The sequence below is a fragment of the Vigna radiata genome, unplaced genomic scaffold (genome assembly GCF_000741045.1).
Source record: "Vigna radiata var. radiata cultivar VC1973A unplaced genomic scaffold, Vradiata_ver6 scaffold_431, whole genome shotgun sequence".
Classification (NCBI taxonomy): domain Eukaryota; kingdom Viridiplantae; phylum Streptophyta; class Magnoliopsida; order Fabales; family Fabaceae; genus Vigna; species Vigna radiata.
Window position 1 is genome coordinate 106,688 of NW_014541982.1, and position 18,317 is coordinate 125,004.

At 39.1% G+C, this 18,317-nt stretch overlaps 1 protein-coding gene and 1 pseudogene across 1 annotated transcript; both read right to left on the bottom strand.

Annotated features, from left to right (window-relative positions):
- Nucleotides 1-506: 506 nt before the first annotated feature.
- On the bottom strand, nt 507-7,667 carry LOC106778721 (annotated as a pseudogene).
- A 7,714-nt stretch (nt 7,668-15,381) lies between these two features.
- Nucleotides 15,382-16,146, bottom strand: LOC106778722 (trypsin inhibitor DE-3-like). The gene has a single exon (XM_014666710.2). It carries the CDS (start codon nt 16,071-16,073, stop codon nt 15,459-15,461), a length of 615 nt encoding a protein of 204 aa, XP_014522196.1. The 5' UTR covers nt 16,074-16,146; the 3' UTR covers nt 15,382-15,458.
- Nucleotides 16,147-18,317: the final 2,171 nt, after the last annotated feature.

Consider the following 18,317-nt stretch of genomic DNA (forward strand, 5'->3'; position numbering starts at 1 on the left):
ATCAATGGATTATTGGTGATATGTAACATGATGAAAAATGCCCCAATATTACACGTATGGCAATCCTTTGTCTTAAGGGAAACGAAAAGATTAGGATTCAAGTAATGTGAATGCATATGCTTTATCAAGAAAAGAACACCGGTTACCCCCCAAAACCTTGAATCAGGAAAGGACTCACCAACAAAATTTTCTTTTTTCTTTTTTTCATTTTGAAAATACTATGCCCTCGCCAACTTTATTAACAACAAACTCAACATGTGACTTTCTTTTTCACTTCTTTTTACGTTTTTTTTTTTCACGACATCCTCCAAGACCGAGTTCGCCAACCGGATATACCTGTGATGCTTTTATCAACACGCGTTTACTTATTTTCATTTTCCTTTTTCCTTATTTACTTAACAGCTCAGAGTGACATGCAATATTTCAGATGGAATGCAAACAACCAAAATATGAATGAAATCATGTGGACTTTATTCAGTGAAGAAACACAGAGTACAATAAGCTGTAAAGATAATATCAACATCCCCTTAATGGCAACCACTATCACGGAATCATCATGCGTAAAACTTTTTTACTGCATCAGAATTAACTGGCAATGGTAACTCCTCTCCATCCATTCTTGTGAGAATTAGTGCCCCACCAGAAAATGCTTTCTTCACTACAAATGGCCCTTCATAATTTGGAGTCGATTTGCCCCTATGATCCTTTTGTATAGGTAGAATCTTCTTCAACACCAGCTCGCCTTCATGAAATTCTCTTAGACGTACCCTTTTGTCAAATGCCTTCTTCATTCTTCTCTGGTACAATTGTCCATGGCATACTACTGTTAATCTTTTTTCATCGATAAGATTGAGCTGGTCGAAACGAGCTTGAACCCACTCAACCTCTTCTAATTGAGTTTCCATTAAAACTCGTAAAGACAGAATTTCCAATTCAAATGGAAGTACTGCCTCCATTCCATACACAAGCGAGAAAGGTGTTGCCCCAGTCGACGTTCGTACCGAAGTGCGATAACCATGTAAAGCAAAAGGAAGCATTTCATGCCAATCCTTTTATGTGACCACCATCTTCTGCACAATCTTCTTAATATTTTTGTTAGCAGCCTCTACTGCCCCATTTATCTTTGGACGATAAGGAGAAGAATTAAGATGATGAATTTTGAACTCCTCACACAACTCTGTCATCATCTGGTTGTTCAAGTTAGTGGCATTATCAGTGATGATCCTGTTAGGGAGCCCGTATCTGCAAATCAACTCCCTTTTTATGAACTTGGTCACTACCTTTCTAGTCACATTAGCATAAGAAGCAGCCTCAACCCACTTGGTGAAGTAGTCGATTGCGACTAATATGAAACGGTGTCCATTTGACGCCTTTGGCTCTATAGCNCCGATGACATCTATTCCCNACATCGAAAAAGGCCATGGTGCAGACAANACGTTCANGGTTGTGGGCGGCACATTGATATTATCTGCGTACATCTGGCATTTCTCACACTTTCTCACATGTGTACAACAATCATTTTCCATAGTCAACCAAAAATACCCCGCTCTCAGTATCTTCCTGGCCATTGAGTGCCCATTCATGTGCGTGCCAAATGTACCCTCGTGCACTTCTTTTAGTATCAGTTCGGCTTCCTTTGTGTCCACACATCTGAGAAGGACCAGGTCATGATTTCTCTTATATAAAATATCCCCATTTAAGATGAAGCTACCAGCCAACCTCCTTAACTCCCTTTTATCGTTTTTGGATGCCTTCTCTGGATATTCTCGGGTCTTAAGATAATGCTTGATATCAAAGTACCAAGGTTTACCATCTACCTCCTCCTCGATAAAATGACAATATGCTGGCTCCGCATGGCTCTTCATTTCAATCATTGGCAACTCTGCATCTTGTTCAACTTCAAACATTGATGACAAAGTAGCCAACGCGTATGCTAATTGATTATCTTCTCGCGGTATATGATTAAACGTGATGGAATCGAAATACTCAATTAATCCCCTGATGTAAGCTTGGTATGGAATTAATTTTGTATCCCTAGTCTCCCATTCTCCCTTCAACTGATGGATGACCAAAGCTGAATCTCCATATAAATCCAGAATTTTTGCTTTAGACTCTATTGTTGCTCGAATACCCATAGCACAGGCTTCATATTCTGCGATGTTATTTGTGAAATTAAAACACAACCTTGCAGTCATTGGTATGTATTGATTCATAGGAGAGATAAGCACTGCTCCTATTCCATGCCTCATTACATTCGAGGCTCCATCGAATAATACCGTCCAGGCTTTTTCATTTTTGACCTCTTTGTTCTCAGCAAATAAAGCCATGATATCTTCATCAGGAAACTCAGGTTGCATTTGTTGATAATCACTAATGGGTTGATGGGCTAAATATTCCGCTAAAGCGCTACCCTTGATAGATTTCTGAGTAACATATACAATGTCGTACTCTGATAGTTGCCATCGAGCTATTCTTCCAGTGAGAGCAGGCTTTTCGAAAATGTACTTGATAGGATCCATTTTAGATATCAACCAAGTAGAGTGACTCAACATTATTGCCTTAAACGATGAGTAGCCCATGCCAAGGCACAACAAGTTCGTTCTAACGACGAATATCATTGTTCGTAATCTGTGAATTTCTTGCTCAGGTAATATATAGCATGTTCTCTTTTCCCGTCTTCATCATGCTGACCCAATACACAACCCATTGAATTATCCAATACGGTCAAATACAAAATGAGCGGTCTTCCTGGCACAGGTGGACACAATACAGGAGGGTCTTGCAGGTACTGTTTGACCTTTTCGAAAGCAGCTGACAATCTTCATTCCAGACTACAGCCTGATTTTTCCGTAACAACTTGAACATTGGTTCACAAGTAGCAGTTAATTGGGAGATGAACCTAGCAATGTAGTTCAATCTACCCAGAAAACCTCAAACCTCCTTTTCTGTTCTAGGCGCAGGCATTTCTGTTATCGCCCTTACTTTGTCAGGATCAACCTCTATTCCTCTTTGGCTGACAATAAAGCCCAACAATTTTCCAGACTTTACTCCAAACGTGCATCAGTCTCTCAAATAATTTCCTTAGATTGAAAATATGCTCCTCTTCTGACTCAGACTTTGCAATCATGTCATCCACGTAAACTTCAATCTCCTTATGCATCATATCATGGAAGAGTGCCACCATTGCCCTTTGGTACGTTGCTCCAACATTCTTGAGTCCGAAAGACATCACCTTATAACAAAATGTTCCCCATAACGTGATAAAGGTCGTCTTCTCCATATCTTCTGGTGCCATTTTAATTTGATTATATCCTGAGAATCCATCCATGAATGAAAATAACGAAAACTTGGCCGTATTATCAACTAAAGTATCGATGTGTGGTAAGGGGAAATTATCCTTCGGACTTGCACGATTCAAATCACGATAGTCAACACACATTCGAACTTTTCCATCCTTCTTAGGCACTGGTACAACATTCGCTACCCATTGTGGGTATCTTGCCACAGCCAAAAATCCTGCGTCNAATTGCTTTTGGACCTCCTCTTTAATTTTTAGGGACATTTCAGGCTTCATTCTTCTTAGTTTTTGCTTGACTGGAGGGCATTCTGGCTTGAGTGGGAGCTTATGCTGCACGATATCGGTATCCAAACCTGACATGTCATTATAAGACCACGCAAACACATCCTTAAACTCCTTCAATAAGGCACGCAATCTTTCTCTCACTCCTGTTTGCATACTAGTACCAATTTTCACTTCCTTTATCTCATCATTCTCTCCCAAGTTGAGTATTTCAATCTCCTCCTGATGGGGTTTTATCTCCTTAGATTCTTGTTCCACTAATCTCAACAATTCTGGAGGGGGTTCCACATCATCTTCGAAATCATCATCCGTATTATCGATAGGGTGATCAAAATTAGGAACATTGATATCGTTATTTTCAAAACAATCATTGTCACATCTGCATCATTTAAATTTGTGAAAGAGTATAAATAAATAAGAAAAACAAAGAAAAATGCCAAATGATGATGAAATGCAACTTTATTATCATGCTGAGTGAAAAGTAAAAAAGTCAATCCGCAAAACCTCAGTTCTAAAGCCCCAAGCGAAACTATAGGCTTAATTAAAACTATTACATTTTATTCACATTAAGCATCACAGGTAAATCCAGTGTTTCCCAATTGCTGAGTTGAGTATCAGGGGAGCAAGCCCACACAAAACTCGAGCTTTGAGGCTTGTCTTCATCCTCCACGGCTGCTATCTGGCCAGTGTTGATCCATCCAGCACTGCGGAAGTTTTCCTTGATGTCACCAATGTGGATTTTGCTCTCTCTGGGCTCTCGTCTTTCTGCACGAGCTATACTGCGTTCTTTTCTTTCTTCAATCATCCTTTTCCTGTTCTCCTTGGTAGGCTTGTATCCCAAGCCATATCTGTTCTTGTTTTCAACGATTTCTAGAGGGAATGCTCACCCCTGCCGATATTTTCCCAAACCTTCTCCATATATATGTCCCTCTTTCAGCATAATCTTGGCCATCATAATGGAAGCACATGATAGATGAGGATTTACTGGAAATGGCTCCACATAGGCATTTCCTACAATCTCCAACGATTGGAAGGCTGTCTCGAGAGCTTCTTCAGCCGCCTCGATGTAGCGCGGGGATGACGGCCCACCTACAAGAAGATCCTCTTCTCCCGATACTATCACCAGCTTATCTCCCATCACGTACTTCAACTTCTGGTGTAGTGTAGAAGGCACAACTCCAGCCGAATGGATCCATGGGCGCCCCAACAGACAACTATAAGCTGGCAGGATATCCATAACCTAGAATGTTATTTGAAAGACACATAGGCCAACTTGCACTGGTAATTCCACTTCTCCCATCACTTCTCTTTTGCTACCATCAAACGCCCTCACAATCATTGAACTTGGCTTCATATGCATTCCTTCGCAAGGTAGCTTTTCCAAGGTTGCTTTCGGCATGACATTCAAAGAGGAACCATTGTCCACTAAGACACGCGCTATAACATGATCCAGGCATTTCACAGAGACATGAAGAGCCTTGTTATGCCCTCTTCCCTCAGCAGGTATCTCTTCATCCGTGAAGGTGAGATAATTATTAGCAACAATATTGCCAACAATACCCTCGAATTTATTCAACGAAATTCCTTGCTCCACGTGAGCCTCACTGAGTATCTTCATTAACAACTTTCTGTGTGATGCAGAATGCATGAGCAAGTCTAACAAAGATATACGAGCAGGCATACGGTTTAACTGTTCCACCACCTTATATTCACTTTGTTGTATGAATTTTAAAAATTCACAAGCTTCTTCTTCAGACACTTCTTTCTTCTCTTCCTTGTCAGGGACCTCCTCTGTCTGTGCACCCTTCCCCTTTAAGAATTCTTTTGCCTTCGCGGCCATCGTTGCTTCCTTATCACTAAATCTTTCTCGTGCCAACTCTGGTGATGTGAAAATTCGACCACTCCTCATCATTCCACCTATGCCTGATATGTTTTTGACGGCAAGATCAACGCTTTGTGCTTCGTCTAACGCATGTGTCCCATATCTCCATGGGACAGCTTTTTCGTTCTTGTAAGGAAAAGGGGCTGGTACACGAATACCAACGGGCGACCTTCCTTGAATTGGTGGTATAGGTGTGGTCCTAGTGAAACGAATCACCAATGGTTCTGGTAACGTCACGCCGGATTCATTACTAGTTTGTGCAAATACTTCTTCCTCACTCTTGTAGCATACTTGCATCAGACCACGATCTAGCAGGTCTTGCAGAATTTCTTCAAACTCAACACACTCCTCAATAGAGTGCTCAACATCTGGGTGGAGGGCGCATGCCATACCCCCATCATAATCGCCTTTCAATATACCCACTTTCAGCAACGCCTCCAAAATAAACCTCCTGGAGCTCCTGACTTCTCTCACATTTCTCACCAACTCATGTTCTTTTACTTCGACAGCATTCGTAGAAGCACTTCCATGCCCGGATAAAGGATTGGCCTCGATACTAGGCTTATCTTCTTGGAACTTTAACCACCCAGAATCAATTAGAGTATGCACTTTATGCTTAAAAGCCAGACACCTCTCAGTGGAATGACCAACGACCCCTCCATGATAACTACATTTTGCATCTGCATCATAACCTCTTGGGTACGGAGGCTGCAAAGGCTTCAGGGGACAAATGACAACCAGACCCTGTTTGATAAGCTGAGGCAATAATTCCGTATAAGTTGTAGGAATTGGGGTAAAGTTAACATAATTTCTTTCCTGATTCCTTCTTGGATAAGTATTTGGACCCACATTCATATTGGAACTTACGTTTGGCCCTCCCCTCCAATTATTCGACGGAATGTACTGTGGTTGATAGTACCCTGGCTGTTGTTGAGGCCTAGTTTGATGGCCAAATGACACGTTAGCTGCATGTGGATGTTGGCCCCAGTATGGTCGATAGTTATGAGTGGGAGCCTGACCTCTCCACACAGGGGTTGCAGATGTCGCATGCACATCTCCTTCTTTCCTTTTTCCTGGGTTGAAACTGGGTTTTTTGGAGTTTGCAACCACTGACGAACCATATGCAATCTTCCCATTTTTCAACCCGATCTCAATTCGTTCACCTATCACGATGATATCAGCAAAATTTGAAGATACATTCCCCACCATATGTTCATAAAATGGTGGTTGGAGTGTATTTACAAACATCGCCACCATTTCTCTATCATACAGAGGTGGCTCAACTTGTGCAGCCAATTCCCTCCACCGCTGAGCATATTCCTTAAAAGTTTCGTTTTCCTTCTTCGACATGTTTTGCAGCTGTAAACAATCTGGCGCAACATGTGTATTGTATATGTACTGTTTCACAAAAGCATAAGCCAAATCCGCCCAACAACGAATTCGAGTCGGCTCCAAATGAGTATACCAGTTTAACGCCACTCCAGCCAAACTATCTTGAAAAACATGGATGAGCAGCTGCTCATCATAAGCATACGCAGCCATCTTTCTGCAATACATGGTTAGATGACTCTTAGGGCATGTATTTCCTTTATACTTCTCAAACTCTGGCGCCTTGAACTTATGTGGTATTTTTACGCCAGGAACCAAACTCAATCTGGCGACATCTCCGAAACCATAACTTTCAAAACCCTCAACAGCCCTCAATCTAGCCTCCAGGCTCTCCAGTTTATCCTTTGCTCCGTCGACATTACTGATTACCCCTTGAAACGAAGTATGTGGTGCAGCCTTAGCAGAAAAGCCCTCTCCGGTAATCACATGAGGCACCGGAGTTACTCGAATTCCATCAAACGTATTTGCATTCATTCCTTCACCTACCATGGGTGCGGACGTTACAACAGGTCCCTGAATACCGATTGGCGGTACATTGGCAGTGGTAGGGAAAGAGAATGAAGCATGCTCCCCTTCTGTGTATTCTCCCACGAGTGGAGTGTAATCTAGGGGTAATCCGTACATTGGGAAAGGAACAGATTGGCTCCCAGCATTGAATAACGGAGGGTAATATTGAGCACTTCCCTCAACTTGCGCAGGCGTAGACCCTTCCGTAGTTTTCAGGGTCTCAAGAGCTGCCAAAATTTGGGCCATCTGATCCTTCAACTGGTTGACATCAGCCTTAATAGATTCATGCGACTGCTCCCAATTCTCCATGACTTTTGCGTTAGCTCTGGTCCTATACGGATGTCGTGGAAAATTTGCCGTTGTTCTCTCACTTGTGCTGATGATTATTTTTATTAAGTTAAATTAGATAAGGATGAAAAATGCAAAATAAAAGAAAACATGATGCATGATAGTGATAAGTGGAAATCACAGGATAACGATGACACTAATGATGGGAAATTAACACAAGCCGATACCAAACAAACATCCCTTATCTTTCATTTAAAGAAAATTTGATTCATTACATCGTCTAGGGAACAAAACACGCAATTCTGATGTACATCAATCTCGCGCCCGGGCAATGAAAGATTTCATCTCTCCCACCAACCATTTACAGTGATTAATAAACAATTCTATTTCCGCTGGTGAGTTATGAAAATGAGTACTTGCTTCAGCATTCGACACCATTCTGGGAATGTCTTCAATTGCCCCATTTGCTAAAGCAGCCAACTGCGAGAAGCTTTCCTTCCAATGCTTTACATTCGTTTCTTGCTCTGCGATGTGCTCTTTCATTCGTTTTATCAAGGCTTGATGCCTTTCTTTAAATTCCATCGATCTCCATCGCTCCCCCTGCTCCTCGATGTAATCCTCCATTTGCTTTAACATGGCTCGATACTCTTTTTCAGCCTCTGCCAACTTCCAGCGCTCCTGATTCAACTCCGCCTCAAATGATGTAGCCATCTCCTTCATTTGATGCCCCGCTTCTTGCACTTGGACCTGCGCTTCTCTTAGTCTTTTTAGGGCTTCCCTTTTATCTCTCCTGGCTTCTTCATATAGCTGTCTCCACTGCCTGCCTTCATCTAAAGCTACATTCTTCTCATTCACCCTCATGGATAATTCCTTACTCACGGCCGCAAGATCCTGCTTCACTCGAAATGTATAATCCCTCTCAGCCTTCTGGCTTTTGAGAATGTTTTCATAAGCCCGTGACTTTTCTTCATTATCATTCCTCATATCCACAAGATCATTACGCGCCCTCTGTAATTCGTTTTCCAACCTAGCATTCTTCACCTTCAATTTTTCCATCTCAGCCTTCAATTGTTTCATCTCTTCACTTTCTGGGACTTGGGATGGTCCTTCATTAATAGGTTGATCATTGATGGGCTTGAAAGGCAACTTGACTTCTTTTACCCTCTCTAGAATCCAGGTATGATAGCTAACCCTGTTATCCACCACTCCACTCCTCAGGTCCTTCTCTGCTCGTACCACATTTTCCCAGGCACCTTTGACTCTCCTCAACATTTCAGTACAATGCCCGTCCTCATAGTAGATGAAGAAGGCTGTGAGATAATCTGGTGAAGGCGCTCCCTTCATAGGATATCCAAACTGTCTTTTTACCAAAACAGGATTGTAGTTAATACAATACCTAGCACCTATGAGGGGTACGTTAGGAAAATTGCCACAATATTGGATAGATGGTTTAGCCTCAAGCCAAGGAAGGCGCCATTTTACGTTTTCTTCTCTCAAATCGGCAAAGAAAAGAGCCCACCCATTACCTCCTTGATGCGACAGATTCTCAGGTGAACTTCTAACATCGACTACACCCTTAAATACCCGTGCTGTCATCCACACATATAATGCCGGCAAACAACAAAAAATCTTCTTCCCTTTTCTCTCATGGCAAAAACTCATAGTCCCATACACATCTGCGAGGATTGTTGTTACGGGATTTTCTGATCTCGTTTTTTTTGCCACAAAGACATCAATAGCAGTGTAATCTACAAAGTCCTCCAGCTTGGGAAAAAGAACAATGCCAAACACAGCGAGGGCTAGTACATCCATGAAGGTCTCCTATTCTTCCCTATCGCCCAGATCATGCAAATATTGTTCAAGGTATCCTTGTGTCAGCCCCCGCATTTGATGTCTTGTTATCAACCGGTTCTCCAATTCATTGGGTTGTAGTTTCATTATAGCAGCAAGGGTAGAAACAGAGGCATGATGCTCCAAGTGTTGATATGGCTTGGTACCCTCTAATGGCAAGCCCAGAATATGCTCAAATTCTTCTACAGTTGGGGCCAGCTGGAAGTCCTGAAAGGTGAAACTTTTCAATGGAGGATCATAGTACTGAGCTAGAGCTGTAATAGCTAGAGCTATGGCCCCCTTCATAGCATCTCCACAACAGTCGAGTAATCAACTAGATGAGGAGACACAAGTGAAGAGAACAGACTCTAGCTGGAGTTCTCACGATAGCCAGACAGGAAGTACATCCCAGAGTGACACCGCTACACAACTCCTCTAATTCTAAGTTACGCTCAGACCCGGGTATAGGGCCTCACTCAATAGATGCATAAAGTGTGTGTGTGAAGGGAGAATGCAATGCACCCAAACCCTCACCTGCAAAACAACCAGAAAACTTCCCAGGCAGATATAAGCATGTTTTCTACCCTAGGGTTCAATATCCAACAATTCACATGCAGTTATTCCAAACATCAAACATATATAAGAAAAGGGAAAGAAAAACACAAAGCAAAACCACATCGAATTCGCGCGTCTAATTAAATGGCTCGACTCTCTAGCAATCCCTAGTGGAGTCGCCATCTGTCGCAACCAGAATCGCGACGGGACGACGATCCAAAGAGAAAATAATTTGAAAAACGTTTTNGAGTCGCCACCATAGTTTATTCTGGAAAACTATGGAAAAAAACCATAAAAATGATAAGGCTTAGTCTATGAAAACCAGAGATTCGATTCGGAAGTCGGTTACGTGTAGGGAAGGTGTTAGCACCCTACAACGCCTGCCCAAAGGCAGTACCTTTAATTAAATGCGCGAATAAAAATGTGGTTTGCAAAATGTTTAACTATCCCAAGAACAACGATATAAAGAACAAAAATATTTTTTTGGTTTTTCGAGCCCGACAAGGATTGACCTTGCTCCTACGTATTCTCATTCAAAATGAGAAATCAGGGTTACGTAGTTCTTTGTAAAGTTGGTTGGAAAATTTGTTTGAGAAATTTGTATTTTGTTTTTTGATATAAAAAGGAAAAAGGTTCTTAGCACGAGGACGATGCGTGCGATCACACACGTGCTTAAACCTTTAAAACATATTTTTTAATTTTATAAAAGGAAGAAAGGTCTCCGCACGATGACGATGCGTGCGATCACACACGTGCTGAGAACCTTTAAAACATTATTTTTTTAATTTGTAAAAGGAAGAAAGGTCCCAGCACGAGGACGATGTGTGCGATCACACATGTGCTGAGAACCCTTAAAACATTATTTATATTTTTTTGTAATTTGTAAAAGGAAGAAAGGTCCCAGCACGAGGACGATGTGTGCGATCACACACATGCTGAGAACCTTTAAAACAATATTTTTTTTTTATTTTAGAAAAGGAAGAAAGGTCCCAGCACGAGGACGATGCGTGCGATCACACACGTGCTGAGAACCTTTAAAACAATATTTTTTTTATAATTTGTAAAAGGAAGAAAGGTCCCAGCACGAGGATGATGCGTGCGATCACACACGCGCTGAGAACCTTTAAAACAATATATTTTTTTTTATAATTTGTAAAAGGAAGAAAGGTCCCAGCACGAGGANGGATGATGCGTGCGATCACACACGCGCTGAGAACCTTTAAAACAATATATTTTTTTTTATAATTTGTAAAAGGAAGAAAGGTCCCAGCACGAGGACGATGTGTGCGACCACACACGTGCTGAGAACCTTTAAAACAATTATTTTTTGAAATTTTATAAAAGGAAGAAAGGTCCCAGCACGAGGACGATGCGTGCGATCACACACGTGCTGAGAACCTTTAAAACATTATTTTTTTTAATTTGTAAAAGGAAGAAAGGTCCCAGCACGAGGACGATGCGTGCGATCACACACGTGCTGAGAACCTTTAAAACAATATTTTTTGTAATTTTATAAAAGGAAGAAAGGTCTCAGTACGAGGAAGATGCGTGCGATCACACACGTGTTGAGAACCTTTAAAATAATATTTTTTAATTTTATTAATTTTTATTTATTTTACACAAAGTATGGGGGTGGGGAAATCATTTAAAGGGGGTTTCATGTAGTAAATATTAACAATCAAACACAAAAAAAAAATAAAAAAATAATAAAAATAAAATAAAAGAACTACCCAATAAGCATAGGAGTGTAAAGATAAAAACAGAGGTGCATCTCAAATAACTCGGACAAGCCCGCCCAATAACATAGGGGTGTATGGCCGAAAAAAAGGGGGTGCAGCTGAGATAGCATACTCTGGTCCAATCCCTTATTTTTTAAACAAAGTGGGGTGCAGATACGGATTTCTCGTTGCCAGGAAGAAAAGCCAATCCACCAGCCCAGCCCAAGGCTTCCTTTATTGTTTGCCAGACAGGGAATGAAGGGTGTGATGAGAGCAAAAACGGGGGTGTAGGGAATAATAAAAATTAAAGAAACATAAAAAAGAAAACAAAATAATAAAATAAAAAAAACAAAAACCCAAGCCCAATCTTTCTTCAGAAACCCTAGGGTTTTCCCACCCCCAAACCCTCTAGGAGGTTCTCATTCGAAGAGAACTCCAAACCCATCCTCAGACTCCTCTCAAAAGACGTCTCCTCCAACTTCCGCCGGCCAAACGACCAAATGACACCGCAACACCGACTGCCACCTTTCGCCGGCCACCGTGACACCGATTGCCATTCTCCGCCGGCCACCGAAGCCACCGTGAATCCTAGTCACTCAACCATAGCAGCCACCACGTGAATCTCCTTTTCGCGAACCAGAAACGCCACCTCAAATCGCGAACCTCCATGACCGCCGCGTCGACTCCACCATCTCCTCCATCAGCGCGCCACTAATCTTCTTCATTTTCTCACACCACCATATAAAAACCAGTTTCTCTCCCTGTTCGCGCCATCTCTAATGGCATCGCTGGGAACAACAACGGACCGTGCTCCAAAATGCAGAATGAATAATAAAAGGGAAACTGTTTCTGAGTTTAGCTCTGTGTGTGTGGGTGCTGGAAATCGGTCCCTGCTTTGGGTTGTGGTTCTTGTTTCTATGGTTCACGTTTGGATATTTGGTTGGTTTTTTTTTCTTGCAGGTAAAGGGCGTTTGGTCACAAAGAGAATTTTTCTGTGTTGTAGTGTAGAGGATGAGATTGTGGATTTTTTTTGTGTTGATAGTAGGGAATGGACAAAGCCGTGGAGTTCCAGGGGATGAACATAATGCTTCCGGTGGAGATGACGATATAGTACAATTTTTGTGCAGATAATTTTGGGTTGTTAGTGGTTTTGGGTTAATTTGAGAAAGAGGGTTCAGTGCTGTTGAGAAAAGAATGTCGAGATAATGAAGATGTTTGTGTTGTTGCTTGGTGGTGTTTAGCACTGAAGTTTCAAGTAGAGAAAATGGAATAAAATCTGAGCAATCTAGCTAAAGCCAACTCTGAATGTGAGAATAATGGTGATGAAGTTCAAAAGAAAACATAGTGACCGGCGATGATGATGTGATATTTTTCAATGACACCATGGCAAGCAGAGAAATAATATCCAGTATACAACATTACACACAAGACTGTTAACACGAAGAATTGTTTACCTGATGATGTGCAGAGTTGCTCTTGAGGAAGCAAGTTTTTTCGAGCTGTGATTGAAGATGGAGAGCTGAAGACCAAAATCCAATGCCCTTAGAGATTGATGATTCAAGATGATCCTGCTATCCTCTCTTTTTTCTTGTGCTGAAAACTGTTAATCTCTAAAAACTTTTTTTGCTCACTCCTTTTTTCGTCACTCCCTTCTGCAATCTCCTCTGTAACCGTTTTTTTTTCCACAAAATTCTGTTTGTTGTCTCCCCTATCAGCACACGCGCCTGTTCCCCCACTCCAGCACCCACGTTTTTCTTCTCTCCTTTCTTTCTATTTTTTTTCTTTTTTCTTCTTTTTTTCTTTTCTTTTAATTTTTTTCATTCATTTACCTTTTTTTCCTTTTCTCTTTTTTTCTTTTTTTTCAATTAAATCAAATAGTAAAACCAAAAATTAATAAAATAAAAATAAAAATGAAAATAAAAATAAAAATAAAATAAGTCAAAAAATAAAAACTAGCTTTATTATCTAGTTACCCGGACGAAATTGGGTGTTGACACCCACGGTGGGTGCCAAAATGTTTCGGGGTAAATTTTGGGACCGAGACACTGACCTAGGTTCTGCTACTTTCTGGTACTGGATCGCTGATTTTCTCAATATTCCGCCGCACGTTCCTCAAACCACCCGTTGCGCTCCAGACTTTGACCGAGACGGGGGTACCTGCAAAGGCACTCCGACGCTCAAGTTAGGCGTCTGTAGTAGGATGTTCTCGTCTCTCAGCAAGGCAATGCTCAGAGTGGGAAAATTTGGTTGAGGAATTGCTGATGATGAAAGTGGAGAATGTGATGAATGTAAGCGTACCTCGTTTGGTGTCCTTGGTTCTCTTTTTATAGGCCTTGAAGTGATATAAGATTAACCGAATATAAATAGAATAAAATATAAACTAACTTACTTGATTACCCATAAACAACTCCCTTTATATCTCTAATTAGATATTATTTGATTCCCCATATCACATTATCTGATTTTCGGTATTTTTAGTGAAATACCTTTTAATTTGTAGATGAGCTATCAGCCCATTAATGGGTTGGCCCAATTATGGCCCGACATGATGCTTGACTTATTATCTTGTTGACCGGTTGTCTAGAAACCGACCGCTGGAGGTATTGTACCGTACACTTTTGTTTTTAGTGATTGGTATGAGCGTGCAATTTATTTTATTTTATTTTAAAAAATACCTTCAATATATTTATACTTTTACTGTTTTTATTTTATTTTATTATACTTTTTATTAATTTTAGTAATATAAAAGTGGAAATAAAATAGTATAATCTTATTTTAAAAAACAAAGGCTTAATACCTCCCTTGGTCCTCGTATTTGTGTGAAAATCTCAGTTCTTTTTTCTTCTTTTTTTCTTTTCTTTTAATTTTTTTCATTCATTTACCTTTTTTTCCTTTTCTCTTTTTTTCTTTTTTTTTTCAATTAAATCAAATAGTAAAACCAAAAATTAATAAAATAAAAATAAAAATAAAAATAAAAATAAAATAAGTCAAAAAATAAAAACTAGCTTTATTATCTAGTTACCTGGACGAAATTGGGTGTTGACAACTACCCCTCTTTACTTAGATTTTACTGGATAATATGGAAATGTGATATTTTCGTATTATCTGAATAACAGTTAAGTAAAGATAGAAACACTAATTTCGTCCGAGTTAATGGTTGGGGTAAAATTTGTGCATTTTTACAAAAATTATGACCCAATTGAGACAGTTCAAAACTTGAGGAACGAACTGAGATTTTCAAACAAATACGAAGACAAAGGAAGGTATTAAGCCAAAAACAAATGAAAAAAAGGGAAGATTCTGTTCGATTTTTTTTCTTCTCAATTTCTATGTTAGAGAGAAAATTTAACTGAGTAAATTTGAATTTTTTTACCGTTTACATTTGAACCTAAGTAGAGTAACATGTAGTACTTATTTGTTTATAAAGTCCATAAATAATGTTGTATTTAAATGAAAAATTAAAANTGGTATTCTATTAATTATATTTCCTGTTTCTTTCCTTAGTCCTGAAATAGTTTTTTAGACACGGTTTTTTGTGAAACGAAGGACATAACTCAGACCAATGACTTTGAAGAGGGAAACGGATAAAATTCAAACAAATTTTGTGATTATAGAAATATGAACACAGCAAAAATCAGAAGACATAAGCTTTGGATGTTTTATTTATTCTTGAAGTAGTTAATTACATCCGAAGCATACCGTAGATGCATCAAGCACCAGTTTTCATGGATAGTGGTTCATTTAGACGCGGCTGTGGAACTGGCGTAAGAATAAACTCGTATGCTTTTTTCTGATTGACGGCCAAAAGCCTGTTCCCTGCTTCATCCTCAACAATGGCAACATTACCGCAGAGGCTGCCGCCAATTATACAGAAGGAAAGCTTGGTGGTATTGGCTGAGGAACCTCTCTGAATAACGAAGTAACCTGCGATTGAATTTTGGTAGCCAACTTTAACGAAGGTTCCTTCATCCAGAACCTCAACAGCGGTCCACTTAAGAGAGTTGTCACCGACAGTATCATCTACGAAGCTAATGGACACAGGGCCTTCAGGGATAAATGTGACACGGAATGGGGATGAAATTCTCAATCGAAGCCCTAAATCCACTTCAAGGGGAGACTGCACAACTGAGAAACTGCCAGTTTCGTTTCCAGTTTTAATTCGTCGAATTCCACCGCCCTGCGAAAATATGCGTGGCAATATATAAAATAGGCCACCATTATCAACGATGTTACCACTCCCGTCCGTGATTTGAGCAGTGATTGAAGGAGGGTAGAAGGTTAGGACAGAAAGAAGGAAGAGAGGAAAAAGCATTTTACTCGCCATTTCTTTGGTTGGCTATAGAACAAATCTCAAGGCTTTTCTCTTCTCTGTTCAGTTAAGGTTTTGTGAATAAGAGAAGATGAGAGAACCCATTTATAAAGCTACGCGACGGTGCCATGGTGATAAGGTAAACATTTTTTATGGCTAGAAATTCCTGTTANTTATCCACACGTGAAAAAAATGAGAAAAAGGAAAATAATACTTAGGTTTAGATACACGTTTCGATTTTCTGTAAAATAAATTTCTTAATTTTAGTTGGTTAAAAATATTTTGCATTTATCTGTTTCAAATTTTTGTTATATTTTTCAGCTATTATTAAAATGTCCAAATCTTTTACTTTATTATTTACAAAAGAAATTATTTACAAATGAAATATCTAAGTTTTATTTTAAAATGAATAAATAAGAAAGAATTATTTAAAATATTTAATTTCTGTTAAATATGTCTCATTTATATCAAACCAAAAGCATACATTAATAAACATTATTTGATGACTCTTAAATAGTATTAGTAATGCTTTAGCATGACCCTGACTTGCATGTTATAATCGAAGAAAATAAATGTTTATTTGCTTTGTTTTGTTTTTGTTTGGTGTTCTTTTTTATTGTTATATGCTTTGCATTAAGTTATAAAATTGCTTTCTAGTACTTAAACATGATATAAAATTGGAATTATTTTTATGTTTTAGTTTTTTAAATTAAAAAATAAATGGACGTTGTAAAATCTGAGAAAATAAGAGTTTTAAATATAAAGTATTTTTGAGATATTTTTGGAATTTAGTATTTTTAAGTTTATATATTTCTTAGAACATAATTGTTATGTTATTTTTTATTTTTATATTTTTGTCTAGGGACAAAAGAGTATTTTATCTTTATTTAATTTGTGTAGAAATTAATTAATGAGTGTTTTGGTGTTTAAAAACCCTATAAATTCTAAATCAAAGATAGAAAACAGAAGAAGAGAAGAAATTGACATTTTGGGAGAAGAAGAGAGAAAGCAACGTGAGTGTAAAGGAAGATTGGTGGTGTTTTAGGGTTGTAGATAAAACCTTCTGATTGGCCAAGGTATGTAGAAGCTTACCTTTGTTTGTTTATGGTTGTATGTTATATGTTGGTAATCCTTGTTTTGATACATGTGTATATGATTATGATTATTTGTGGTTATTGTTAGGTAAGAGTTTGTGTATGCATGGACATAGGGTTTATGTAATATTTATGATAAGTTTTCCCTATGAATGTTTTATGTATGTTTTGTAGAGTTATCCTAACAAAGGGTTTGATGTTAAGGGAGAACAAAGTTGTGATGCTTAGCACCCCTCAGAGAGCAAGCAGGCGCTGGTGCATGAACATCACTCTTGAGGGCCCTTGAAGTGGGCAAGCAAGCTTCATGCGTGACTACTAGCGTTGAGGACCCAAGGAAAGGGAAACCAGGCGTGGTTGCATGAGCATCTACGCCCAAGGCCCGAGAAAAAGGCAACCAAGCATCCTTGGCCATCTGCAACCTTTTTTTTCTAGTGCTTTTTCTATCCTTTCTAAGGTTCCAACTCCTTCATACTTTAACTCTTCTTCCAAGTCATTCTAATAACCTACAAAATCAAGGGAATTAATGATAGAAATCATCAAGTATAACCTTAATTCTCTTATTCACACAATTTAACTAAAAAGAAGAGTCCAAGCAAGTTTCTAAGTCAAAAAGGGTAAATTTAGTATCAAAATTGACTCACAAATAATGGTAAATTCAACCGTTATCACAACCCCAAACTTGAAACTTTGCTTGTCCTCAAGCAAAAATGTAACTTGACCTACACAACATAGTTAAACTACAATGGTCTAGCACATCACAAAGCACTTTCTTTTAGAACAAGTAATCACTCATGTTTTCTTATCATAGAAATATTGTTGAAAGGATTTTTGTCGCCTAAAATCTCAACAAACCTAAATTCCCCACTAATGTAGTATAGGGGTAACCTAGGGTCTAATCCAAGGACTTGGTTCTTGTTAAGTTTTAGAAATGTAGAATTATACCTAATTATGTATTTATTTACTAAAAACGAGGTGGGGAAAATAAAATGTAAAAATGAAATCTAATATGAAAAGATAATGCAATGCATGATTGCATCTATTTAAACTAAAGATTAAATGAATGAAACAAAATTGAAATATGCAATGCGTAATTCTTATCCTAAATGATATGCTAATAACAGTGAACAGAGTTTAAAACATATATTCTAATGAATCAATGCAATTA

What these genes read in the sequence shown, in the direction of transcription:
- LOC106778722 (XM_014666710.2), bottom strand. Translation starts at nt 16,073, where the DNA reads ATGGCGAGTAAAATGCTTTTTCCTCTCTTCCTTCTTTCTGTCCTAACC.